The 26,606-nt window shown below is 42.6% G+C and overlaps 2 protein-coding genes and 1 non-coding gene across 12 annotated transcripts in view; 2 read left to right on the top strand and 1 right to left on the bottom strand.

Annotated features, from left to right (window-relative positions):
- LOC110503544 (histone-lysine N-methyltransferase 2A) overlaps positions 1-4,891 on the top strand; it is a 44,078-nt gene extending 39,187 nt beyond the window's left edge. For all 5 annotated transcript variants that reach the window (XM_036961876.1, XM_036961874.1, XM_036961875.1 and 2 more), the window contains exon 34: positions 260-4,891. In XM_036961876.1, the coding sequence (XP_036817771.1) occupies positions 260-535 (276 nt within the window). In that variant the 3' untranslated portion in view covers positions 536-4,891. The remainder of the gene's footprint in view (positions 1-259) is intronic.
- Positions 4,892-11,811: 6,920 nt separating this feature from the next.
- Positions 11,812-19,464, top strand: LOC101268927 (adiponectin 2). Of its 6 annotated transcripts, XM_021581491.2 has the most exons (5): positions 11,812-12,228; positions 12,508-12,594; positions 14,714-15,679; positions 17,905-18,146; positions 18,264-19,464. In XM_021581491.2, exons 3-5 carry the CDS (start codon positions 15,636-15,638, stop codon positions 18,797-18,799), a joined length of 822 nt encoding a protein of 273 aa, XP_021437166.1. In that variant the 5' UTR covers positions 11,812-12,228; positions 12,508-12,594; positions 14,714-15,635; the 3' UTR covers positions 18,800-19,464.
- trnaa-ugc lies at positions 15,590-15,670 on the bottom strand. The gene has a single exon. It is a non-coding gene; the product is annotated as a tRNA-Ala (tRNA).
- Positions 19,465-26,606: the final 7,142 nt, after the last annotated feature.

The following is a 26,606-nucleotide window of genomic DNA, read 5'->3' as shown; positions in this document are numbered from 1 at the left end:
GGTCAATAGGCAAATGTTGCACATAGAAATGTCATGACTAGATCTTGCGTGGGTCCTTATTCTACTTGTCAGAGGCATGTTTGTTCTGCGTAAGGTGTTTGTGTCTGAGTGTTGGGCCCTGCTGTACGTGGTTTTCATGTGTCAACACCACCCTATTAACCGGTCAGGCTCTTCAGTCATTTGATAATGGGTTTTGTTGACTGCAATCCTCGGGCCAATAGCTTCTCACTCTCTTCTCTTCCTGTCCCTTCCTCTACAGGGTGTTGGCTGTTACATGTTCCGCATCGACGACTATGAAGTGGTGGATGCCACCGTGCACGGCAACGCTGCCCGCTTCATCAACCACTCGTGCGAGCCCAATTGCTACTCCCGTGTCATCAACGTGGATGGGCAGAAGCACATCGTCATCTTCGCAACACGTAAAATCTACCGCGGCGAGGAGCTCACCTACGACTACAAGTTTCCTATCGAGGAGCCGGGCAATAAGCTTCCATGCAACTGCGGAACCAAGAAGTGCCGGAAGTTCCTCAACTAGCCCCCCACTCTGATGTGTGATGGGACTGGTGTTAGCGGTCTTTCTCCCACTCTGCCATAGCGGTCGCCTCGACGAGCACGAAGCCATCCATGCACTGCCAGGTCTTAGTGCAGAATGATGCTTCCAGTACTGCGCTCCCTTGTTGCTGTAAGGCTTGGGAAGAAAGGTGTGCTAAGGAACCGGTTAAGTTTGATACGAGCAGGTCTCTGTTTTGGGGAGGGACATTTTTGAAAGAGAACAACCTTATTGTTGTGCCTCCTTTGGTTTTACTTTTGGATCGGATGGTTTCAGACTCTGGGAAGTCCAAGGAAATGGTAACTGAGGTTAGCGATGTTTTCTGTCTCTGAATGATACACAAATTGCCCTTTCATTCTGAATTTTAACATTACCTCACATTATTTTTCTAGATTATATCTCAATTCTGTGTGAGCATAGAATCCATTGATTGTTTCACACGACAATAATTGCCACCTTGTACGTTCCATTTTAAACACCAAAGTGCAATTTGTGGAAGGGAATTTTCTCTGCATTTTAGAAAAAGAACCAGGACGTATTATAACTGATCAGACAATGCTTTTCTCTTGGCCTCATCTGTTTGTACACATCTGCCTGTCGGAATGTGCATTCTGTGCAGCCTTCTGAGTATCTCGCGAGTATCATAAAGAATTGCTTGGGGCTGCTTCACTGTGTGTTCAGCCACTGTAAATAGTTCTAATGCCCGTCCAGAGCAACAAGTCGCAAGATGTGTTAGGAAGAGAAACACTAGAGGGAGCTGTAGTCAAAGCGATAGAAAGAAGCCTGTAGGTTATTTATTTAAGTGTTATGTTGTTATTGTTAATTAATGATAACCGCGAGTGTACTTGTAGAGATGTTGTCGAAGTCAGTCGGTGGTAATTGGATAAAGTCGTGACCGTGACTAGCAAGCTACGCCGAGATTCTGGTGGACTGACAGCTGAGGGGTGAACTTATATTTAGTTTTTTTTTGCTTTAGTAAATGTTATTGTTGGTTTTGTATAGGAAAATGATAAAGGCAGAGCCGTCGATTTGTATCGCAGGTATGCACACATTGTCTTTTGAAATTAGGTTAGGACAGAGTCCGGAATTACAGCAATGAGAACCAAATGTCACCCCCTGAATCTGATTTCCCTTTAATCCCATTTTAAGATCGAAATGATTCTTATTATGGCCTATTTCATGAATTACTTTTGCAAAGGAATTGTCTTTTTATTTGTGTCGAACCAATTTGTTTGAAGTCTTGTCTCTTCTGTCCCTTTTTTTTATGGGAAGAAAAATATCACGCTTGCTTTGAGAATGTAAATAATATGTATATTTTTCTATACAAACGACTAAAAAGCACTCAATAGTGAATAGCACTTAATGTTATGAAATTGTATTTATATTTTTAAGAAATCGTATTTATTGCCATTTTTTGTAGGAAATAGAGGTTTTTCAAACACTAACGCTTGTGCTCTCTTTTTATTGAGCTGCCCTTTTTCCAAGCTGTTTTTTTTCGTTGGCGTTTTTTAATTTTATTTTGTAGCCTGAATGTTTCTTTTTGGATTCCAAAGACTGAAGCTGTCGCTCCCTGCTGAGCCCAGTCCACCAGTAGCTCTATTTGCCAATCTGTTAATTAAGGACATTTCTAATGACTGCCTGTTAGCAGCATGGCATTATTATATGCACTTGAGGGAGTCCATTTGGTTTATTATAATAGCTGTCTGAACTCCTTTTCCCAGCCTTAATTCCACACTACGTGGAGGCTCCAGCCAGTCCATTCAGACTTGGGGCTGCTCGCTGTGTGTAATTCGTTCACTTTCAGCTTTAAAAAAAAAAAAAATTCTCTACAAATTTCAACGTCTCCCTTTAGGGATCAAACGCGCTCCAAAATCTGTTAACTGAAGGACATAAAACACAGTTAACGCCTTCGGTCAAGGACACTAATCATAGCCACATCAGTGCGCCAAGGTTCCCCATGGATTGTACCTTCATGTCTTTCTGTCAGTGTTGCCTTCATATTAATACTGTCAAATGTTTTATGGCATTTACATGAGACCGGCTACACATGGAAAACTTTTTAGAAGCTGGGTAGAAGCTGATTAAGTTAGGAAAGGTTAGAGGCTAAGCTTTACCATTGACCACAATGCAACCGATGTAGGAGTTTGTCCGCTTGCTTGATCTCTCGCTTTGCCTTTTGTTGTAACTGAGCATGCTTCGTTTAGAGAACTCTGACTCGTAAATTGACAGTAGTAGTCCCAGTTTTGGTGGGACATCGGTGTACAAAAAGTGGCTAGGTTGATGACAGGCGTGTATTTCCTTGCATACCTCGAACAAAGCTCACCAAATTGCTGCTTTGTGCAACTCTGGCTCGAGTTGTCCTATAGTGAGCCACTTCAGGCCAGTGACTTTATTTGTTATGTTTTTGGTTTGTAATCCATTTTTCCTCGTACTCTGTTGACTTTATCTTGTAAGGCCGTCGCAGAATCTCGCCAACCCTTACCCTGCCCGGGCTGTGAAGTGAAACAATAACTTTGCCAACACATTGCACTTCAACTGTGACAGAGGCACTGACTTAACATGGGGAAACAACTTTCTACTCCTTGTAAACCCAATGGGTTCCTATGTTTAAAAACCACAAGCACAGATACTGTTTAAGCTCCCTTAGGAATTGTGGCCCCCCCAGCAAAGTGCACTTCTGCTCGACCTTCCCCCAAAGTGTGTTAGGGACGTTCAGAGTGCAGGGACCACTCTGGAGGCCAACACTCTCCTCCACCTCCTTGCAGCCTGGGTTTTGCCAGCTAATTCAGGGATACAGTTTTGGTTCAGCTCTCGCTGTCCTCTTATCCTGGCTAGCCTTAGGGTGAGGCACAGGGTCATGCTGAATTCTGCTGCTGTGTCTTTAATGAATGTATATACAAAAACGGAATTGTGGTGATTTCTGATATCAACCACTTGTTTTCTTTAGTTAAAAAATTTTTTTTAAAAAAACACAGACCGGACTGAAAGATGATCTTACGGGACAGTTTGTTTCATTTCAGAGGGGGAAATGATTTGAGGGACAGCATTCTAAATTAACATCGAAAGGTCACACTGAATAAACTCAGACTTCAAAGATGGCTTTGGTAATCCTTTTACTTAATCCCAAAGGCTTCTGACTCCTACAGATCCACAGCAGTGACGTGTCCGACGTTTTTACAACAACCCATTAGTCAAGTTTTTTTTAAATGGCAAGACTCTTGTTGTTTCTTGGACTTCATAATACCACGCCACACCAGTGGCCCTTGTCCTTCACTTGTAATTATAATAGATCTATATCAAAATATTAACACGTACTTCAGTATCTATACAATATACAGAATGGACAAACTTAGTTACAGTAGCAAACAGCAGGTTTATAATGGTTAATAGCAGTGTTCAATGTACTCTTAATGGTTTTGTGTTACAGTATCAGTTTAGAATAACTAATGTACGGTTTTGTATATTGATATCCAGTACCAGGTGTCCTGCGCCTGTATGTTCCTTTTGGCAGGAGCTTTGCAGTTTTCTTTTCTTTCTTTTTTCTTCTCAAAAATAAACAGTATTTATGTAATGATGCATAAAGTGGTTCTGAACTTCTTGAGGTCAGCCATTTTATTTTGTGTTTTGATTGTTGTAGTGAATGTTTTTTTATTCTTTGTAAATTTTTTTTTTTTACAGGGATTTTAGACTACCTACTTGATTGTGGTATGATTTTGAGTTTGTGGAGACCAGGAAAAAACGAATCCCACCCAAAATGTTATTTTATCCTCTTCCATGTCTCCCTCACCACCCCTCTTCGAAAGCTTTGGTTGTACTTATGTACTATTTTATAGAAAGTGATGATGAAAATAAGTTTTATTTATTTATTTTGTGTACTGGAACGTCCATGAATTTATTTACAGGTCAAGGTAGTTGCTGGAACCTGCTTGAAAGAAGTTGGGGGGGTAAAAATACTGAACTGTATTTGTAATTTTATAATTGTTCCTTGTGTATAGAACTTATCAGCCTGAGATGAGAAGTGGCATCAAGGGGAGTTGGCGGTAGGACTTGGAAATGGTTAAACGGCTCTCTTCCTATGCCTTGAATAGTCTTATTAACACTTCCTCATAAGAATTATGATATTTTTTCCCTGTTAGTTGTACATCAGTGTTCTCTCATGTGTCACAGAAATGAAGGAAAGTTGAACCACATGAGCAAACCGAAAACTACTTAAGGTTGAATGTATAATTAGGAAACACAATTGTACATAACTGTAAAAAGAAAAGTTTCTAATCATGTTTATTTTCTATGCACTTTTTTTATTTAAGTGATAGTTTAAATAATAAACATGTCTCGTTTACTCTTTCTTCAGGCTCTCTCCGTTTCTTTTACTTGTTCTGTCAACCTAGAAAATAGTATTTTTTTTATATTGATACTAGTTAGTGATAACATGCGGGGCCCGGTTTCCTGATGGCGATACAACGTAGGCTTACGAGTATCTAAAAAAAAAAAAAAAAATACAAATAATATAGAATAAATAAATATGCATTGTTCCTACAACCGCCGAAGATGTAACATGCGTTTCCCAAAACACCACGCAAAAAGTGTGTTCCGTAAGTGCGCATGTGTAGATACTCGGGGTTCGAAAGAGACTGAGCTGCTGCTCTGATTTCTACATTCAAATCTTAACCTTTTAACATAATTATTCTACAACACTGACGGATCAGCTCCTAGACAGATCACCTTATGACTGCAATTATTGAGGTGGCTTATTCTATTACTTACCCTATAATGATGCACTAAATTGCATTGATTTGGCACCTTATTGCGCCCGTTACACAATATAAAAAATATTTGCACAGCGTAGCCTACCAAAGAAAACAATTGACTGAACATGAAATTTGATTTCAATATCTTCCTAATATTGAGTTGCACCACCCCCTTTTGCCCTCAAAAGCCTCCAATGGCCCCCACAGTTGTCATGTTGGCTGGACGGCCTTTGTGTGATAGACCGTTACTGATACATGGGAAACTTGAGTGTGGAAAAACCCAGCAGCGTTGCAGTTCTTGACACAAACCGGTGCGTCTGGCACCTACCATACCCTGTTCAAAGGCTTAAATATTTTGTCTTGTCCATGTCTCAAGTTTAAAAATCCTTAATCTGTCTCCTCCCCTTCATCTTTACGAGTGACCTCAATAAGGGATCACAGCTTTCAACCTGGTCAGTCTGTCAAGGAAAGAGCGTCTGTTCAAAATGTTTTGTATACTTTTTAATGCAGTCACCTCGGTTTTAATTTGAAGCATCTTAACTTTCGCTTGATAATTTGCAGGTAACTTGTTCCGAAGTTATTGGTGGTCACAAGTGGCAGATGAACAGCTTGATTCTGTGTGTAGTGGATGTGTATAAAGTGACACGGTAAGGGGGGGGAGAGACATCTAATGACGCACTTAGCAGTCTGAGGCAGTCGTTAAAATAACGACCGTTTTCAAGTGCAACTTTAGTAACGATGGTTTTGGGAAACAGCTCGGAGATTTAACAATGCTCTTAGGAAGGTTCTAATGATGAACTCAGCCTTACGATGCTTTTGGGAAACCGGGCCCAGATCTGTGTCACTCTCCTTGTTCAATTCTCCATTTCTATGTTTATGAACCCCATAAGTGTATCCCACTGACGTAAACTTGTTAAAACTTAGCACTTTTTTATCTAGTTTTTAGACGGCTTAATTTCCTCATGACTTATTTTTAAAGCAGCAGGGTAACGCCAAAGTATTACAAAGCCTAGATTAAGTTGTCAACTCCGAATAAAAATCTAGGTCAAATACTTACGTTGTAATGCAAGTTCCTTCAATTTACAATTTTATGGCAGCTGGGTAGCTCATCTTTTTAAAAGTTGAAACCGCTAACATTTGTCTAAGGTGTCAATCAGTGTGGTCATAGTATTGATGAAACAAGCATACTCAACATGTTCAATGTTGTGGTGACAATGACACCCGCTCCTGGAACCTGTTCTGGAATGCTTTGAACGTAGCTCAGGCGCTCCAAAAACATTACTGTTGCAACAGAGATCTGTGCTTTAAAAAAAAATGTTTGATTGGTTTATAACGATACTGAACAAATGTGTATTAGCAGATAACCATATTTGGTAAATTGAGAAAGCAGGTTGTGTAATAGCCAAATCTGGTTCAGGCAGTGTAGACACCAATTCAAGACTAGCAATTATTTTATACACTGAACAAAAATATAAACCGCAACATGCAAAGAATTTCAAAGATGTTACTGAGGTACAGTTCATATAAGGAAATCAGTCAATTGAAATACATTCATTAGGCCCTAATCTACAGATTTCACATAACTGGGAAAACAGATATGCATCTGTTGGTCACAGATACCTTCAGGTAGGGGGTGTGGATCAGAAAACCAGTCAGTAGCTGGTGTGACCATTTGCCTCATGCAGCTTGACACGTTTTCTTTTGCATAGAGTTGATCAGGCTGTTGATTGTGGAATGTTGTACCACTCCTCTTCAATACCTGTGCGAAGTTGCTGCAAATTAGCGGGAACTGTCGGGTGAGTACACAGGCCATGGAAGAACTGGGACATTTTCAATTTGCCCACTGAAGTCAGTTACGAAGCCAAACTATAGTCAGGTCAAGACCCTGGTCAGGATGACCAGCATGCATATGAGCTTCCCTGAGATGGTTTCTGACAGTTAGTGCAGAAATTCTTTGGTTGTGCAAACCCACAGTTTCATCAGCTGTCCGGGTGGCTGGTCTCAGACATCTGGTGAAGGTGAAGAAGCCAGATGTGGTCCTGGGCTGGTGTTTTTACACGTGGTCTGCGGTTCTGTGGCTGGTTGGATGTACTGCCAAATTCTCTAAAGCAACGTTGGAAGGCAGCTTATGGTAAATAAATTAACATATTCTCTGGCAACTGCTCTGGTGGACATTCCTGCAGTCAGCATGCCAATTTCACACTCCCTCGACTTGAAACATCTGTGGCATTGTGTTGTGACACAACTGCACATTTTAGAGTGGCCTTTTATTGTCCCCAGCACAAGGTGCACCTGTGTAATGATCATGCTGTTTCAATCAGCATCAATCTTGATATGCCACACCTGTCAGGTGGGATAGATATTTTTTCTGAAAAGGAGCAATGCTCACTTTGTGCATATGGAACATTTCTGGGATTTTTTATTTCAGCGTATGAAACATGGGACCAACACTTTTACATGTTGCATTGATATTTTTGTTCAGTATATTTTTATTCGTAAGAATATTTGGTGTTGTGGCATGCAGTGCATTCGGAAAGTATTCAGACCCCTTTTTCCAAAAAATTTTCAAATTACAGCCTTCTAAAATTGATTAAATAAAATATATATATAAATCTACACACAATACCCCATGATGACAAAGCAAATACAGGTTTTTAGAAAAACAGAAATACCTTATTTACATAAGTATTCAGACCCTTTGCAATGAGACTTGAAATTGAGCTCAGGTTCATCCTGTTTCCATTCATCATCCTTGATGTTTCTACAGCTTGATTGGAGTCCACCTGTGGTCAATCCAGTTGATTGGACATTATTTGGAAAGGAACACACCTGTCTATATAAGGTCCCACTGTTGACAGTGCATGTCAGAGCAAAAACCAGGCCATGAGGTCGAAGGAATTGTCTGTTGAGCTCAGAGAAAGTATTGTGTCGAGGCACAGATCTGGTGAAGGGTACAAAAAATGTTCTGCAGCGTTGAAGGTCCCCAAGAACACAGTGGCCTCCATCATTCCTAAATGGAAGAGGTTTGGAACCACCAAGACTCTTCCTAGAGATAGCCACCAAGCAAAACTGAGCCATCAGGGGAGAAGGGCCTTGGTCAGAAAGATGACTAAAGGACTCTCAGACCATGAGAAACAAGATTCTCTGGCCTGAATGCCAAGCGTAATGTCTAGAGGAAACCTGGCACCATCCCTACGGTGACTCATGGTGGTGGCAGTATCACGCTGTGGGGATGTTTTTCAATGGCAAAAACTGGGAGACTAGTCACGATTGCGGGAAAGATGAACAGAGCAAAGTACAGAGAGATCCTTGATGAAAACCAGCTCATGACCTCAGACTGGGGCCAAGGTTCACCTTCCAACAGGACAACAACCCTAAGCACACAGCCAACACAATGCAGGACTGGCTTCGTGACAAGCCTCTGAGTGGCCCAGCCAGAGCCTGCACTTGAACCCGATCGAACATCTCTGGAGAGACCTGAAAATAGCTGTGCCGCGACACTCCCCATCCAACCTGACAGAGGTTGAGAGGATCTGCAGAGAAGAATGGGGGGAAACCCCTCAAATACAGGTGTGCCGAGCTTGTAGCGTCATACCCAAGAAGCCTCGAGGCTGCAATTGCTGCCAAAGTTGCTTCAACAAATTACTGAGTAAAGGTTCTGAATACTTATGTAAATGTGTTATTTCAGTTTTTCTGTGTTAATGTGGTATTGTCTGTGTAGATTGGGGAGAAAAAAACAATTTATTCAATTTTAGAATAAGGCTGTAACATAACAAAATGTAGAAAAAGTCAAGGGGTCTCTATAGTAGTATTATTCTATTCCTATAGCTCTGGCTCTATGTGGATTATACAAACCAGAATACTGACAGAAGGTCATTTGAGTGAACTATCTGGTTATGTGAAGTATCTATACCATCCAGTCTGTTTTTCTTTTTCTTTAAGTCTGCAGACCAAGTCCTTCCTCATCCTGCAACTCGCTAATCTTCATCGCGTAGTCTCTCTCTCTCTCTCTCTCTCTCTGCTCTGTCTTTGAACGTCTCTTGCCCTCTCCACACACTGTCTCACATCATCCCGTTTCTCTTGCATTCTTCAGGTTTTTCTTTCCAGCTCGATCAATGCCTCCTTGTAATTCTTTCCTTATCTCCTCTTTCCATAATCTCTCACCTGCTCCATTTCATCATTGGCCCTCTTCTCCATGGACTCCCTCTCTCTCTCCTGGTCCTTCTCTTCCTTTTCTATTCTCTCTGTCTTCTCATTCACCCCTCCCCTTTTCTCTCAATTTCCTTTCTCTCTGTTGTCTTCTCCTTCATTCTCTCAATCCACTCTCTGACTCTTCATCTCTGACTTCCACTTCTCTTCCAACTCCACCTTTTAATCCGCTTCACCTCCTACTCTTTCTTCTCCATTTCCCCCTTCTCTCTGGACCTCATTCTCCAGCTTCACTTTCTCCACCTCTCTCATCTTCTCATCACATCTTCTCCATCACTCCTTCCACAAGTCTGTCCACATCCCCCACTCTCTCTTTGTTTTTACATTTATCTTCTCTTCCCCCAACTTCAATCAATTCTCTCACTCTCTTCACCTTGGTCTTCCACTTCTCCCGTCTCCACCTTCACTAGCTCCAGCTCTTTCTTGTCCTCCCCCTCTTTACTTCCATCTTCTCCTCCACATCCAACTTCACCCCCCCCCCCCACCTCATTCCCTTTCTCAAACAGCACTTTCTTCAGCTCCTACTTTGCCTTCTCTTCCACATCTGCTAAATATTTATCCTGTTTTTGTACATTTTCTTCTCTTCAACCTTTTCGACCTTATTCCTGTTCTCAAACTTCTCTTCCTCCTCTTCCAACTACAACTTTCCAACTTTTCCAATATTTCCAGTTCCTCTTTCTGCCCATCCGGCCTCCCCCTCCATCTCCACTTCATTGTCCTACTCCCTCACTCTCCTCTTTGTCCTTCTCCACGACATCTCTCAGCATTGCCACCTCCTTCTCCTTCCTCTCAGCCTCCTCCCTCCTCCTCCATTTCCTCTTTTGTGCTCTCCAATCCCTTTTTTTTCTAACACCTTTTTTATTTCAATCTTCTCTCACTCCTTCTGGATCATCTCCAACAGTCCACAGAGAACCTTCCGTGTCTTCTTTCATCTCTGCATCCATCCACACTCTTAACTGTACATCTCCTTTCTTTCCTCTGGCTCTCTCGCTCCATCTGAGGAATGAGTATGTGACTGAAGCTTTGAAGGTAGAGGCACGCTAGTATCAGGGGGGCGGGGGTGATCTGGTTAGTTGATTTGAGGAATCCCAGTTCTGGGAGAAGAATATCTAGTGAAATGTGATGTGCTCAGAGGGCTGCCGTCAGGAATATATCCAGATGACACCTGTCGTTGTGCCTTGGAGCACTAAGTACCAATGCTGCTCTGGCGCTGACTCGCTCTGTGTATGGTGTGGGCTGGGTTAGGTACTGGTAAAGGGCTTTTTGTTCTCCTATGAACAATGTCAAAGATCTATTCAGTCTAGTCCAGACTCGTCTGGTCTAGCCAGTTAAAATAAACATGACAAAGTCCGATTTTATCACTAATTCAACAGGGGGGAAGTTGTATGGCATAATTGCGGCTAGCTTTCAAAAGCCTTTTTTTTTAAACTTTTGTCATTTAGCAGACATTCTTACCTAGTGCATCTACTGCCTTGCTCAATGGTACAATCAACACATGTTATACCTCCATGTATTCTACCCAGGTGGTCTTGTGAAATAATGACAGCATAAGTTACACTATTGACAACCTGCACAATATATTCAGTGCAGAATTTGAAATGTTATAGTTCCGTGACATTTGTGAGTCATTCATGCCACTCGCTTAGGCCCAAAACAGATATATTTGTCAAAAACATAATCATTTCAAACCTTGCTTACATTTGTACACAATCACAATCTATTATGCTTGAGAATACTTTGGAACAGATTCCCAAAATAAAAATCACTTTTCTAATGTTTTTACAGTCTTTTGTGTCCAAACGAGCAGGGGGAAAAAATGGACTGATTGTCTAATGGTAGTTGAAACCATATATAAATCTACACCACCTCAGTGCAGTTATGGCTACTGGCCTCAACGCAAGGCTTGTGAAGTCCTCTGTGAAACAGTTCAATTGCCTCGAGTGAAAAGGGAAAAGTCTAGGTCTGGGATTTTAAAGAGCAATTGCCAACCTCTCCTTGTCCCATAAAACAGTGAAGTAGTGTACAGACCAAACCAAACCCATGTGTAGAAACATGGGAGGTTCCAACCGACATGTGACCAAGCCTCAGCAGTCCCATCAACGTAGTCTGTACCTGTAAGCGGTGTCATCAGTGAAGTACTACTAACTGGTGTCTTTGTAAATGCTGTAGCAGACTTTAGGGACACATACATGCTGTTTTGCGTGGCAAGACAGCGATCATAGTGAGTGATAGTTCAGTAAAATAAGTCACATCCTCTTTAAGAGGGTCTGCCAATGGTTAAGTGAAATGTGGGATGTTTTCCGACTATTTCACATTCCTCAATCAGCTCAAAACTGACACGAGGAGAGGATTCCAGCCAAAGTCTCTTTTGCTTCAATTTCTGAAGAAAATCGGAGGAAAGAACAACATTGCTTCACTCTAAGACAACATCATTTCAAGTATCTCCCTGTATCTTTACGCTCGTGAAACCGATCAAATATCTCCGCGTTTAAGCTAATAAAGAAGAATTCTCTGATCCTAAAGGCCTTACTGCTTTTTGAGGAGTTCACAATATGACGCTTAGGCTGTAACAGCAGTTAACATTATTGCTTGAGTTTTCCAGGACTATGCCTCAGTGTTTCGTGGCTACATATCCCTGACCAGTGACCACAACAGTCTGATCTCTCCCACTGTTTATGTTGGGGAAAGAAATTCCTCCAGTGTCGAATCTTAAAATCTGATGTAATCTGCCAACCTTTTATCCTCGCTGCACCTACTTTTCCCCCACTCACTCGCGTTCCTCATTTCTCAACCTCTCCCTCACTCTTGTTTGATCCTGATCTTTTTTTATTGAAGACTTATTTTCCCCTTTATTATTTGCGCTGGCGAGACTTCAAATATTTCCCTCATACTCAAACTGTCTTTTCCTTTCCCTCTCTCTCTCTCTCTCCCACCCTCCCTTTCTAATTTGCTTTTATTACCGTTTCCTTTCAAGACAGAGTTCTCCTTTTTTCCCCCCAGACTCTTTGGCTAAAGCATAACTTCGACTGTTTTCACTTCAGCACAAGGCAAAGACTGCAGCTCCTGAGGACTTTTGGACGTTAACTGGTAAACTTTATTTTCACATAATTCCTGATTGAAAATAGTTTTATATATTCACTGTCTGCTGTGAGTAGGTGTGGTTCCACATTATCTACAATAAGGAAAAATATCTATTTTCCATTGATAATCTTTTGCTGCTACTCAAACAGTCAGTAAAGGAATGGAGGAATTTATGTTTCACAGGCAACTCATTTTGTTTTGCAAATGCATTGATGAATTCCTGTGTAATTGGAATATACAGTGGAGAGAACAAGTATTTGATACACTGACGATTTTGCAGGTTTTCCTACTTACAAAGCATGTAGAGGTCTGTAATTTTTATCATAGGTACACTTCAACTGTGAGAGACGGAATCTAAAACAAAAATCCAGAAAATCACATTGTATGATTTTTAAGTAATTAATTTGCATTTTATTGCATGACACAAGTATTTGATCACCTACCAATCAGTAATAATTCTGTCTCTCATAGATCTGTTAGTTTTTCTTTAAGAAGCCCTCCTGTTCTCCACCCATTACCTGTATTAACTGCACCTGTTTGAACTCATTACCTGTATAAAAGACACCTGTCCACAGACTCACTCAAACAGACTCCAACCTCTCTCCACAATGGCCAAGACCAGAGAGCTGTGTAAGGACATCAGGGATAAAATTGTAGACCTGCACAAGGCTGGGATGGGCAACAAGACAATAGGCAAGCAGCTTGGTGAGAAGGCAACAACTGTTGGCGCAATTATTAGAAAATGGAAGAAGTTCAAGATGACGGTCAATCACCCTCGGTCTGGGGCAAGATCTCACCTCGTGGGGCATCAATGATCATGAGGAAGGTGAGGGATCAGCCCAGAACTACACGGCAGGACCTGGTCAATGACCTGAAGAGTGCTGGGACCACGGTCTCAAAGAAAACCATTAGTAACACACTACGTCATCATGGATTAAAATCCTGCAGCGCACGCAAGGTCCCCCTGCTCAAGCCAGCGCATGTCCAGGCCCGTCTGAAGTTTGCCAATGACCATCTGGATGATCCAGAGGAGGAATGGGAGATGGTCATGTGGTCTGATGAGACAAAAATAGAGCTTTTTGGTCTAAACTCCACTCGCCGTGTTTGGACGAAGAAGAAGAATGAGTACAACCCCAACAACACCATCCCAACAGTGAAGCATAGAGGTGGAAACATCATTCTTTGGGGATGCTTTTATGCAAAGGAGACAGGACGACTGCACCGTATTGAGGGAAGGATGGATGGGGCCATGTATCGCAAGATCTTGGCCAACAACCTACTTCCCTCAGTAAGAGCATTGAAGATGGGTCGTGGCTGGGTCTTCCAGCATGACAACGACCCGAAACACACAGCCAGGGCAACTAAGGAGTGGCTCCGCAAGAAGCATCTCAAGGTCCTGGAGTGGCCTAGCCAGTCTCCAGACCTGAACCCAATAGAACATCTTTGGAGGGAGCTGAAAGTCCGTATTGCCCAGCGACAGCCTCGAAACCTGAAGGAGCTGGAGAAGGTCTGTATGGAGGAGTGGGCCAAAATCCCTGCTGCAGTGTGTGCAAGAACTACAGGAAACGTATGATCTCTTTAATTGCAAACAAAGGTTTCAGTACCAAATATTAAGTTCTGCTTTTCTGACTTATGTCATGCAATAAAATGCCAATTAATTACTTAAAAATCATACGTGATTTTCTGCATTTTTGTTTTAGATTCCGTCTCTCACAGTTGAAGTGTACCTATGATAAAAATTACAGACCTCTACATGCTTTGTAAGTAGGAAAACCTGCAAAATCGGCAATGTATCAAATACTTGTTCTCCCCACTGTACATGTTTTATTGAAGTAACAAATAGTATCCTATTCAAATAGTATACATTTTTTCTAACCGGTCATAGAACTGCTGTTATCCTCATCAGAAACGTGCTGTACTGTGATTCTTTGTGATACTGCCAACATCCCCTCTGTTATTGGATGATTAGTTGCTCAGAAAGTTGCAACAATACATACTGAGGTATTATTGTATTTTGCATATTGTATTCCCACAAAAAAAAGGGACTTTGTAGTCAATATAGGGATACAGTGGTCTGCAGCTTCTCAGATTCCAGTGTTTATCCTGTCTGTCTGTTCTTCCTCAGAATGCTGACACGTCTTTCGGCTAGTTTCTCCACAGGCCAGACCTCTGTGCTCGGAACAGGTCTTTAAATGCTGTCATAAAGAATACAGCAGCTGTGGCTGAAATATACCACTGACTCACGATGGCTGCACTGAGCTGAAAATAACCTGGAAGACAGGATTTCATATTATCTGGCCTTAATGTAATACTTGCTTGTAGTGAGCACACTACAGGCTGAAAGTCCTTACTCGAAGATAGTTTTATTAGATGTCTAAAACGGACGTTTGAATATGGGCATATTCTGTGGTAGTAATTTTACATTTTCAACGTGAGCATTCTTTTGTGTGATCAAGTTGCACAGTTCTCTGCCACATGGCTCACTCTTGCTATCAGGAAATTGATTGTGAAGTGCTCTGGAGACATGCCCTGCCGTTCCCCGTGTCTGTTTTCTCAGGCCTTGTGAGACCCGTCCTGTGATGCAGTCCCATGGTAGCCAACAGTGTCCGTCTGTAGTTCATGCTGTCAGTTGTTCACATCTGGCTCCTCTCTTTCCCAGCACTGCTAATAAAGGAGGGGGCGGAGACACTCTGTCCCTCACTTCAAAACCCTCAGGCTTACTCACACACAGACGACACAGACAGACACAGACACGATCCTGAACTCACACCAAAAGGAAAGCAGGGATTAACACTGAGATTTTGTTTTGAACAGTGTAAATAATGATTGCTTCCATTCTGGCACTGCTGCTCTCGTTAACATTTAATGTGAAACAGCTGTTTTAAAAATAAGTCTACTGACGCCAACAGATATTTAACAGTATCACATTTCAGTAATTTAGCATACGCTCTCATCCAGATCAGTAGTGCGTGAATACATTTTCCTATTGTTTTTCCATACTGGTCCCACGTGGGAATCGAACCCACAACCCTGGCGTTGCAAGCACCATGCTCTACCAACTACCAACTGAGCCACACGGGACTTATATAGGGTATGGTCATAATCTTATTGCCCTTATAGCCTTTTAAAAGTATGATGCCTGTCGGCCATACAGTGCATTCGGAAAAAATTCAGACCCCTTCACCTTTTTAAACATTTTGTTCCGTTACAGCCTTTTTCTAAAATGAATCCAATAAAAATAAATCCTCAATCTACACACGATACCCCGTAATGACAAAGTGAAACAAATGTTTGAAATATTTGCTAATAATAAAAAAATACCAAAACAAAATACCTTATTTACATAAGTATTTAGACCCTTTAAAATGAGACTTGAAATTGAGCAATTGTGTTAAATTCAATTGATTGCACATGATTTGGAAAGGCACACACCGGTCTATATAAGGTCCCACAGTTGACAGTACAAGTCAGAGCAAAAACCAAGCCATGAAGTTGAAGGAATTGTCCTTGGAGCTCCGAGACAGCATTGTGTCGAGGGACAGAACTGGGGAAGGGTACCAAAAAATGTCTGCTTCATTGAAGGTCCCCAAGAACACAGTGGCCTCCATCATTCTTAAATGGAAGAAGTTTGGAACCACCAAGACTTCCTAGAGCTAGGCCGTCCGAGCGAGCAATCGATGAGCAATCAAGGGAAAAAGGCCTTGGTCAGGGAGGTGACCAAGAACCTGATGGTCACTCTGACAGAGTTCCAGAGTTCCTCTGTGGAGATGGGAGAACCTGCCAGAAGGACAACCATCTCTGTAGCACTCCACCAATCAGGCCTTTATGGAATGGCCAGACGGAAGCTATTCATTAAACTGCATGACAGCCCGCTTGGAGTGTGCCAAAAGGCATCTAAAGACTCTCAGACCATGAGAAACAAGATTGTCTGGTCTGATGAAACCAAGCTTGAACTCTTTGGCCTGAATGCCAAGCCTCACATCTGGAGGAAACCTGGCACCATCCCTACGGTGACGCATGGTGGTGGCAGCATCATGCTGTGGGGATGTTTTTCAGTGGCAGGGACTGGGAGACTAGTCAGGATAGAAGAAAAGGTGAACAGAGGAAAGTATAGAGAGATACTTGATGAAAACATGCTCCAAGAGCGCTCATGAGCTCAGACTGGGGTGAGGGTTCACTCTAAGCACACAATGACCCTAAGTACACAGCCAAAACAACGCAAGAGTGGTTCTGGACAAGTCTCTGAATGTCCTTGAGTGGCTCAGCCAGAGCCCTGACTTGAACCTGATCTCTGGAGAGACCTGAGAATAGCTGTGCAGCGATACTCCCCATCCACCCTGACAGAGCTTGAGAGGATCTGGAGAGAAGAATGTAAGAAACTCCCCAAATACAGATGTGCCAAGCTTGTAGCGTCATACGAGACGACTCGAGGCTGTAATCGCTGCCAAAGGTGCTTCAACAAAGTACTTAGTAAAGGGTCTGAATACCAATGCGATATTTCAGTTTATTTTTAATAATGTTGCCCAGATTTCTAAAAACCTGTTTTTGCATTATGGGGTATTGTGTGTAGACTGATACAAAAAAAAAAAACAGATTTAATCCATTTTAAAATACGGATGGAATGTAACAAAATGTGGAAAGTCAAGGGGTCTGAATACTTTCCGAATGCACTGTAGGTACTGTGTATGCTCTTGTTAACTGTACCGGGGGCCTATTCTCTCAAAGGTTTGTGTCCGTGGTATGAGGCGTCTTATGTTATTTTTAGATGGTTATTCCAGTTCCGTCACTCCCTCTCTCCAGTTGCATGATTTCCCCTGGTCATCTGACCCCTCCTCTTAGCTGTGTCCAGTTGAGTGAGAGTCCAAGACCTTTCGCTACACATGTGACCAATGGGAAAGGAGTTGAACGTCTGTATTCACACTACACAAGTCAGTGTAGTCAATAATGTATGTCAATAAGAAAAGCTGATTCAGTCTTTAATATATGACAGCCGTTACACTACATTACAGGTTATTTTTCTGCTATCATTTCATGTCATAATTCTTTGAAGGATATTTCCATTGATTTCAGCACATAGCATTTATGGGTTCAATAGTTTGTGTAATTAGGTTTCCTTGTGATTATGTAACCCTTGCACTGTTGTGCATCTCATAACATCTGCAGAACAAATCAATGAACACCATAGCTATTTATACACTCACAGATGAAACACTGAGGATCCCCTGGAGAAGTCAGTTCTGGAGAATAGAATATCAAGCAGAAAATATATTTTTCATTCCTTCATGTTGACAGAGAATGTTTCCCTCCTCTACATAGTAGCATTGAAATGACATCACTCCAGCTGTTGCCCCTCCTCCTCCTCCTCCCTGTTCTACTGGTCAACTTCTCCAGCCAACTAGACGACAACAAGATCCCGCCCAGTCTGTGTACGGGACACCCAGGTATCCCAGGTACTCCTGGGGTGCACGGTAGTGCTGGCCAACCAGGAAGAGATGGGAGGGATGGGCGTGATTCTGTCCCTGGGGAGAAGGGAGAGAAGGGAGGCAGGGGAGAGACAGGTACAGTGCACCATACTTTCTACTATATAGATCCATGAGTCTTCCCCTGGTTCAATTGGTTCAATTGTTATTGTATGAACAGTAGTAACAGCATTGTGTTTTTACCCTCTTCTAAAGGCGAGTCAGGCTTTAGAGGCCTCACTGGAGATCAGGGGAACCCTGGAGATAAAGGAGACAGGGGGCAGTCGGGGGAGTGCGCCATCGCTCCCAAATCAGCCTTCAGCGCCAAGTTGTCCGAGGGCCGCACCATGCCCGTGGCGGCGGAAGACGCTGTGCGCTTTGACAAGGTAACGCTAAACGAGCAGGGCGACTTCAACGCGGAAACAGGACGCTTCACCTGCAAAGTGCCCGGCGTCTATTACTTTGCGGTCCACGCCACCGTCTACCGGGCCAGCCTGCAGTTTGACCTGATGAAGAACGGTCTCACAATGGCGTCCTACTTCCAGTTCTATGGGAACTGGCCCAAGCCAGCATCTTTGTCCGGAGGCTCGCTGTTGCACCTCATCCCGGGCGACCAGGTGTGGGTGCAGATGGCATTGGGAGAGTACAGTGGTTTCTACTCCAGCTCTAAGACTGACAGCACTTTCACTGGCTTCCTGGTGTACTCGGACTGGAAAAACTCTGCTGTCTTCGCCAAGGGCGAAGTGGTATAGACATTGCGGGGACCAAGTCTGGTGTTGTGGCTAGGGGGGGATCCTCCCCCAGAAAATATTTGAAAACGTTAAACTAATTTACTGCCTTTCTACATGATTCATGGCCTCTCTAGAAGGTTATTAGAAAACTCTGGTTATTGCATAAACACATTAAGCAAGGTTACAGAAATAGCAGTAGGCTATGGCACATACCATACTGATGAGTTGTGATGATGAATCAGGTGAACTGTAGTGCTTTCAGTTGTGCTTCAGGTTAGCCATTTGACTGCTGCTGTGCAATGGTGAATCGTTTTTACAGACTTTCTGACGGTGGCCCTACATGTATCATTGTTTTTTTTGCCTTTACAAACAAGGATGGCCTATGGGGTTTAAATGAGACATGTTGGCTCCTGCAGTTGGCAGGAATTGTGAAAATAAGAAGGTTATATGTTCCGTTGTGGTGGAGGTGTAACGAGGATTCAATAAGGCATCAAACATGTTTGTGAGCTATTTAGGGCTTCCAACCGTGACATCACTGATTTGATGTCATGAAACCTAGCCAGTACTTTGTGCAAAAAAATGAATTGAAAATAATTCTAACTGAAGCCCTAAAATACTTTTCACAATCTTTTAACTTATGTCTGTGCAACCTTCACTTATGTCACAAATAAAAATGTTAACTTTCATGACTGGCTTTAATACCTAATACTCTGACCAGGTAAGTACATTTATGACAACACAAAAAAACAAGGACCAACAACTGAGATGACATCAGTTACTAGGTGCTCAACAAGGACAATATGCCTGGTTCATCGTTAGATATAGCTAGATTAATTAATTAATGACAAGCTGACAGCTATATTCTTTTCTCTTTCTAAGATGTATTTTTTACTATCCAAGAAGACCCCCTAAAAGTGAAAAGAGTATCAAGCGTGGAGTATTTTCCACTGGGGCCCTTGTTGAATTCAGTCTAATGACATCACCAAACATGGGCTCCTCTCTTAAAGCAGAACTCACAGTAGGCAGAACTAGTGCCACAGCCACCCCACCAGCATTGTTTAAGGCGAGGAGATGTCGCGCAGAATGCTGGGGGGGGGGGGGGGGTACATTGACAGACTCTTAGCTGCAGACAGACAGTTGACCTTTGCACTGACAAAACCAGCGGAGTGCTTCTCTGACTGTTAAACATTCTCACTCTGAGACAAGGAACTCACATTCTCCCCTTCGCCTCAAACTCTTGGACAAAATGATGTTCCCAAAATACACTTTAATGGTTTTTGCCCTGAAGAGATGAGGAGATGGAGAGTTAATCAATCTTCCCCTCACATCCCTCTTTTCTATTCGTTCAGGCCCTGTAAATCTCTCCCCCTCTCTCCCTGACGGAAAGACTGCCAAACAGGGATGAAGGAGACAGTGATGTCATTCATTGACATAGCAAGCATGGGTGAGTGTCTAGAGGAGGGAAGTCAGAGAACATGATGAGCAAAGGAACAGACTTTGAAACTCTTTGCCTGAGTTTCCTCCCTGTCTTAAGAGCATTTAAAATACAAAGATACTGTATCACAACACATTCAGATCTTGTGTCTTAAACTTTATGAGGCTAAATCTATTGCCTGCCTGGGGTTAATGATAGAGAGTGGTAAGCGTAATGCATTACTAAAAGGGTAAGAAAAAAATATATATGGTGAGAAGGAGAGCCACTTTGTCCACAAGATGGCAGAGTTGTATCACCACAACACACCAGTGCCTCATTCAAACCGATTTTTGCCCATTCCTTGGTCGCTGGAGGGAACATCTGTTACCAAGTGCCTCAAATATAAGAATTCACATGTAATTTGTGAGCCAATTCATCTTGGTAGAATATAATAACAGATAACAGCTGTACAAACAGTCTTTATGGGTTAAAGTGCCCTGATGGTTATCACAACAGTAGCTAAACGTTTAAATGAATAAAACAGATATCAACTTATGGTCCACTTCCATTTCCCTCATCCGGCCCAGCTCCAGCCCATAAACTCTCCTCTCATTAAATGTTTATTCAACGTGTCCTCTCCTTGTTTCTGGTTCTACTTTTAATCCATCACAAAGTGAAGATTTCTACTGGAGTTTGGAGCAGTCCATGGCCCTACTGTGTCGGCGTGGGCATTGAGAGAGCTTTTTCAATCGTTCCCATTGGCTCAGGAACTATGGAATGTGTGTACTGCATAACGGTAAGATAAACTGAAGCAGAGAGAAGCCTACACTCACACTTCCTTTTAGAGCTAGGCCCTGGGCCAAGTGCATACGCCTGTCTACAGTGTGAATAAGATGACCTCTTAGAACAGGTCATGTCCATTGGTGCTGCACTCAGAAACGGGAATGATTAGGGAACTATTTATATTTTCTCTCAGATATGTTTAGACCATAAAATTGTGTGCACCCCCTTTATGTTCTCTACCACTTAATCTGTCATTGAACCCTGGACATTGTATGTCATCGCCAAATAGCACCATCCCGTTGATGCGAACCACGATTTGTTTGCCATTCTGACCGACAAAAATCCTGTTCTCAGATATGCCTTTGCTGACATCTATGCACATCCCTCTGTCAAGGAACAGTAGAATGTGTATGTTTCCTTTGGTGATGTGACGGTGTCCTCTTAGGGATTGTCACTGGAGTCAAATACCTAACCTCAAAGACTTGGCCCCACGTCAGCGGCACTGCACACTGGTCCAATGTGGCCTTACAATCCTCAAAACATATTTGATCACTCCACGGGATCTCTCGTAATGTGTTAATCTTTGATAAAAATATTTTTTTTTTACAGAATTGACAGTATAGCACTTCTACTGGTATGTACTGTTAAAGGAGTAGTAGAGCTGGTTTGGCAGGTCAAACTACATGGCCTCGTCACTAAAGAACATAGACTTCATTGTCCCTCACATTAAGGTCATTAATGCTCTCGGGGACAACGTACAAGTGTACGAAGGAGGGTTCTGAAACACACTCCTGTTTCCTCAATGAGATTGAAAAACACAGAAATTATGCTACTAGCGTTTCATTATTTAAGGCATATGAATAAGGAAAACAGGTCAATTCAAAACTGCAATGTCTCTCTGTTGAATGTCCATCTTCAGGTGTCTGCTTAGCTAAACCATAAGGGCAGGATTCAATCCGATCAGGTATTGTCGACAATGTGCTTTTTAAAGGTAACGGAAATATGCTCTCCTCTACATACAACGAGGATGTCTTCCCTGTAATGCACAGCGTTGCGATTGCCTGCAATGACAACAAGCTCAGTCCGATGACATACAACGACATAAACATTGAATGGAGACTTGATGAGAGATAATGCTTAATGTGGTATTGGATGGGATTCCTAGGGGTGTTCACTTCACCCATCGCCAGGGGTATAAGGAACGGGAACAACCCCAAGACGAACCTCGGGGCAGTGGAAAAAGCCACGGTAAACCCTCTTGTCTGCGGCTGTCAATGCTCAATGCAACACAGTACACCTCAAAGTAACTTGCTTGTTCCGTAATCAAAACACTTATCCAAGATGGGGTCACTCGTGATCGTAAAGAAATGGATCCAACGGAATCTCCGGTGTCTCTCCACAGTGGCCATTTGCGTTGACTGCAGTTTATATAGGTCAGATGTCATAATGCGGATCATGTCATCAAACTGTACGCTATAGTGGATGACGCAATGGAAACAGTCAGAAAACTATACCGGGATAGCACTGTTTTCCTTTGTTATTGTCTCAAGTAGATCATGCTCACGCACAGACGTCAGTTTAACGTCTAGTTTTGATTAACATTTGGTTGACTTGTCAACTAACATGAAAAAATAAACAGTTTTCCGTGTTGATTCAATGTCTTCGCATAGAGTTTTTGGTTGAAATTACGTGGAAATAACATTGATTCAACCAGTTTTCCCCAGTGGGGCTGGTCAGACTATTTACATTGAACCCCCCCACCCCCCATTTGTTTTTACACTGTTGCTAACTTACTGTTTATTATCTATGCATAGTCATCTTACCCCTACCTACATGTACAAATGACCTCAACTAACCTGTACCCCCACACATTGTTAGATAAATAAGGTTTGATTTGATTCTACATAGCAGCCCTTACAACATTGTGCTCTGTGAAAATGAAACATGTAATGCAAATAGGTAGGGGAGTGGATCAGAAAACCAGTCAGTATCTGGTGTGACCACCATTTGCCTCATGCAGCATGACACATCTCATTCGAATAGAGTTGATCAGGCTGTTAATTATGGCCTGTGAAATGTTGCCACACTCCTCTTCAATGGCTGTTACGAAGTTGCTGGATTTTGGTGGGAACTGGAACACGCTGTCGTACACATCGATCCAGAGCATCCAAAACAGGCTCAATGGCTGACACATCTGGTGAGGTTGCAGGCCATGGAAGAACTGTGACAATTTCAGCTTCCAGGAATTGTGTACAGATCCTTGCGACATGGAGCCGTGCATTATCATGCTGAAACATGAGGTGATGGCGGAGGATGAATGGCACGACAATGAGCATCAGGATCTCGTCATGGTATCTCTGTGCATTCAAATTGCCATCAATAAAATGCAATTGTCCGTAGCTTATGCCTGCCCATACCATAACCCCAACGCCACCATGGGACACTCTGTTCACAACGTTCAGCAAATCCCTCGCCCACACAACGCCATACACACGGTCTGCCATCTGCCCGGTGCAGTTAAAACCGGAATTAATTCATGAAGAGCACACTTGTTCAGCATGCAAGTGGCCATCGAAGGTTAGCTTTTGCCAACTGAAGTCGTTTACGACGCCCAACTGCAATCAGGTCAAGACCCTGGTGAGGACGACGAGCATGCAGATGAGCTTCCCTGAGACGGTTTGTGAAAGCTTGTGCAGAAATTATTCCATTGTGCAAACCCACAGTTTCATCAGCTGTTGGGATGCTGGTCTCAGACGATCCCTCAGGGGAAGAAGTTGGATGTGGAGGACATGGGCTGCGGCGCCAGTTGGAAGTACTGCCAAATTCTCTAAAATGTTGAAGGCGGCTTATGGTAGAGAAATTAAATTTAAATTCTCTGGCAACAGCTCTGGCGGACATTCCTGCAGTCTGCATAACAATTGCACACTCCCTCAAAACTTGAAACATCTGTGGCATTGTGTTGTGTGACAAAACTGCACATTTTACATTGTTTATATGCTTTTATATACAGTGCCTTGCGAAAGTATTCGGCCCCCTTGAACTTGGCGACCTTTTGCCACATTTCAGGCTTCAAACATAAAGATATAAAACTGTATTTTTTTTTTTTGTGAAGAATCAACAACAAGTGGGACACAATCATGAAGTGGAACGACATTTATTTGATATTTCAAACTTTTTTAATAATTCAAAAACTGAAAAATTGGGCGTGCAAAATTATTCAGCCCCTTTACTTTCAGTGCAGCAAACTCTCTCCAGAAGTTCAGTGAGGATCTCTGAATGATCCAATGTTGACCTAAATGACTAATGATGATAAATACAATCCACCTGTGTGTAATCAAGTCTCCGTATAAATGCACCTGCACTGTGATAGTCTCAGAGGTCCGTTAAAAGCGCAGAGCATCATGAAGAACAAGGAACACACCAGGCAGGTCCGAGATACTGTTGTGAAGAAGTTTAAAGCCGGATTTGGATACAAAAAGATTTCCCAAGCTTTAAACATCCCAAGGAGCACTGTGCAAGCGATAATATTGAAATGGAAGGAGTATCAGACCACTGCAAATCTACCAAGACCTGGCCGTCCCTCTAAACTTTCAGCTCATACAAGGAGAAGACTGATCAGAGATGCAGCCAAGAGGCCCACGATCACTCTGGATGAACTGCAGAGATCTACAGCTGAGGTGGGAGACTCTGTCCATAGGACAACAATCAGTCGTATATTGCACAAATCTGGACTTTATGGAAGAGTGGCAAGAAGAAAGCCATTTCTTAAAGATATCCCTAAAAAGTGTTGTTTTAAGTTTGCCACACGCCACCTGGGAGACACACCAAACATGTGGAAGAAGGTGCTCTGGTCAGATGAAACCAAAATTGAACTTTTTGGCAACAATGCAAAACATTATGTTTGGCGTAAAAGCAACACAGCTCATCACCCTAAACACACCATCCCCACTGTCAAACATGGTGGTGGCAGCATCATGGTTTGGGCCTGCTTTTCTTCAGCAGGGACAGGGGAGATGGTTAAAATTGATGGGAAGATGGATGGAGCCAAATACAGGACCATTCTGGAAGAAAACCTGATGGAGTCTGCAAAAGACCTGAGACTGGGACGGAGATTTGTCTTCCAACAAGACAATGATCCAAAACATAAAGCAAAATCTACAATGGAATGGTTCAAAAATAAACATATCCAGGTGTTAGAATGGCCAAGTCAAAGTCCAGACCTGAATCCAATCGAGAATCTGTGGAAAGAACTGAAAACTGCTGTTCACAAATGCTCTCCATCCAACCTCACTGAGCTCGAGCTGTTTTGCAAGGAGGAATGGGAAAAAATTTCAGTATCTCAATGTGCAAAACTGATAGAGACATACCCCAAGCGACTTACAGCTGTAATCGCAGCAAAAGGTGGCGCTACAAAGTATTAACTTAAGGGGGCTGAATAATTTTGCACGCCCAATTTTTCAGTTTTTGATTTGTTAAAAAAGTTTGAAATATCCAATAAATGTCGTTCCACTTCATGATTGTGTCCCACTTGTTGTTGATTCTTCACAAAAAAATACAGTTTTATGTTTGAAGCCTGAAATGTGGCAAAAGGTCGCAAAGTTCAAGGGGGCCGAATACTTTCGCAAGGCACTGTATATAGTGTGGAGTCCCTATTTAGAAGGGACTTTGGGAATTAAGTCCATGATGTCATAAACCACAAAACTCTAGTGAAGGGAGGAAGTGGTTCCACTTCCTAGAGGAGGTGGTTCACAATGTCCAGCAGAGCCCCCTTTCCTGACCCCCTCCTACACCTATCACTCCCAGCTGCTGTTCTTCAGTTTCCCTCTCCTCACAGATGGGGAAGTCTAGGGAAGTGGAAGGTTACTTTCTCCCATTCAGAGATATTATCACCAGGGTTAGCATAATGGCTACATTTATACTGCCTTCAGAAAGTATTCAGACCCCTTCACTTTTTCCACATTTTGTTATGTTACAGCCTTATTCTAAAATGGATTCAATCATTTTCAATCTACAAACAATATCCCATAATGACAGTGCAAAAACAGGTTTCTTTATGCAAATGTGTGTGTATATATATATATATATAAAAAATAAGTAAATATTACATTTACATAAGTGTTCAGACCCTTTACTCAGTACTTTGTTGAAGCACCTTTGGCAGAAATTACAGCCTCAAGTATTTTTGGGTATGAGGCAACAAGCATGGCACACCTGTATTTGGGGAGTTTCTCCCATTCTTCTCTACAGATCCTTTCAAGCTCTGTCAGGTTGGATGAGGAGCGTCGCTGCACAGCTATTTTCAGGTCTCTCCAGAGATGTTTGATTGGGTTCAAGTCCGTGCTCTGGTTGGGCCACTCAAGGACATTCAGAGACTTTCCCAAAGCCACTCCTGCATTGTCTTGGCTGTGTGCATAGGGTCATTGTCCTATTGGAAGGTGAACCTTCGCCCCAGTCTGAGGTCATGAGCACTCTGGAGCAGGTTTCATCAAGGATCTCTCTGTACTTTGCTCTGTTCATCTTTCCCTCAATCCTGACTAGTCTCCCAGTACCTGCTGCTGAAAAACATCCCCACAGCATAATGTTGCCACCACCATGTGTCACCGTAGGGATGGTGCCAGGTTTCCTCCAGAC

This window comes from Oncorhynchus mykiss, chromosome 24, assembly GCF_013265735.2.
Source record: "Oncorhynchus mykiss isolate Arlee chromosome 24, USDA_OmykA_1.1, whole genome shotgun sequence".
Lineage (NCBI taxonomy): Eukaryota > Metazoa > Chordata > Actinopteri > Salmoniformes > Salmonidae > Oncorhynchus > Oncorhynchus mykiss.
Note: the sequence above shows the minus strand (reverse complement) of the source record. Positions and strands in the feature narration are given on the sequence as shown.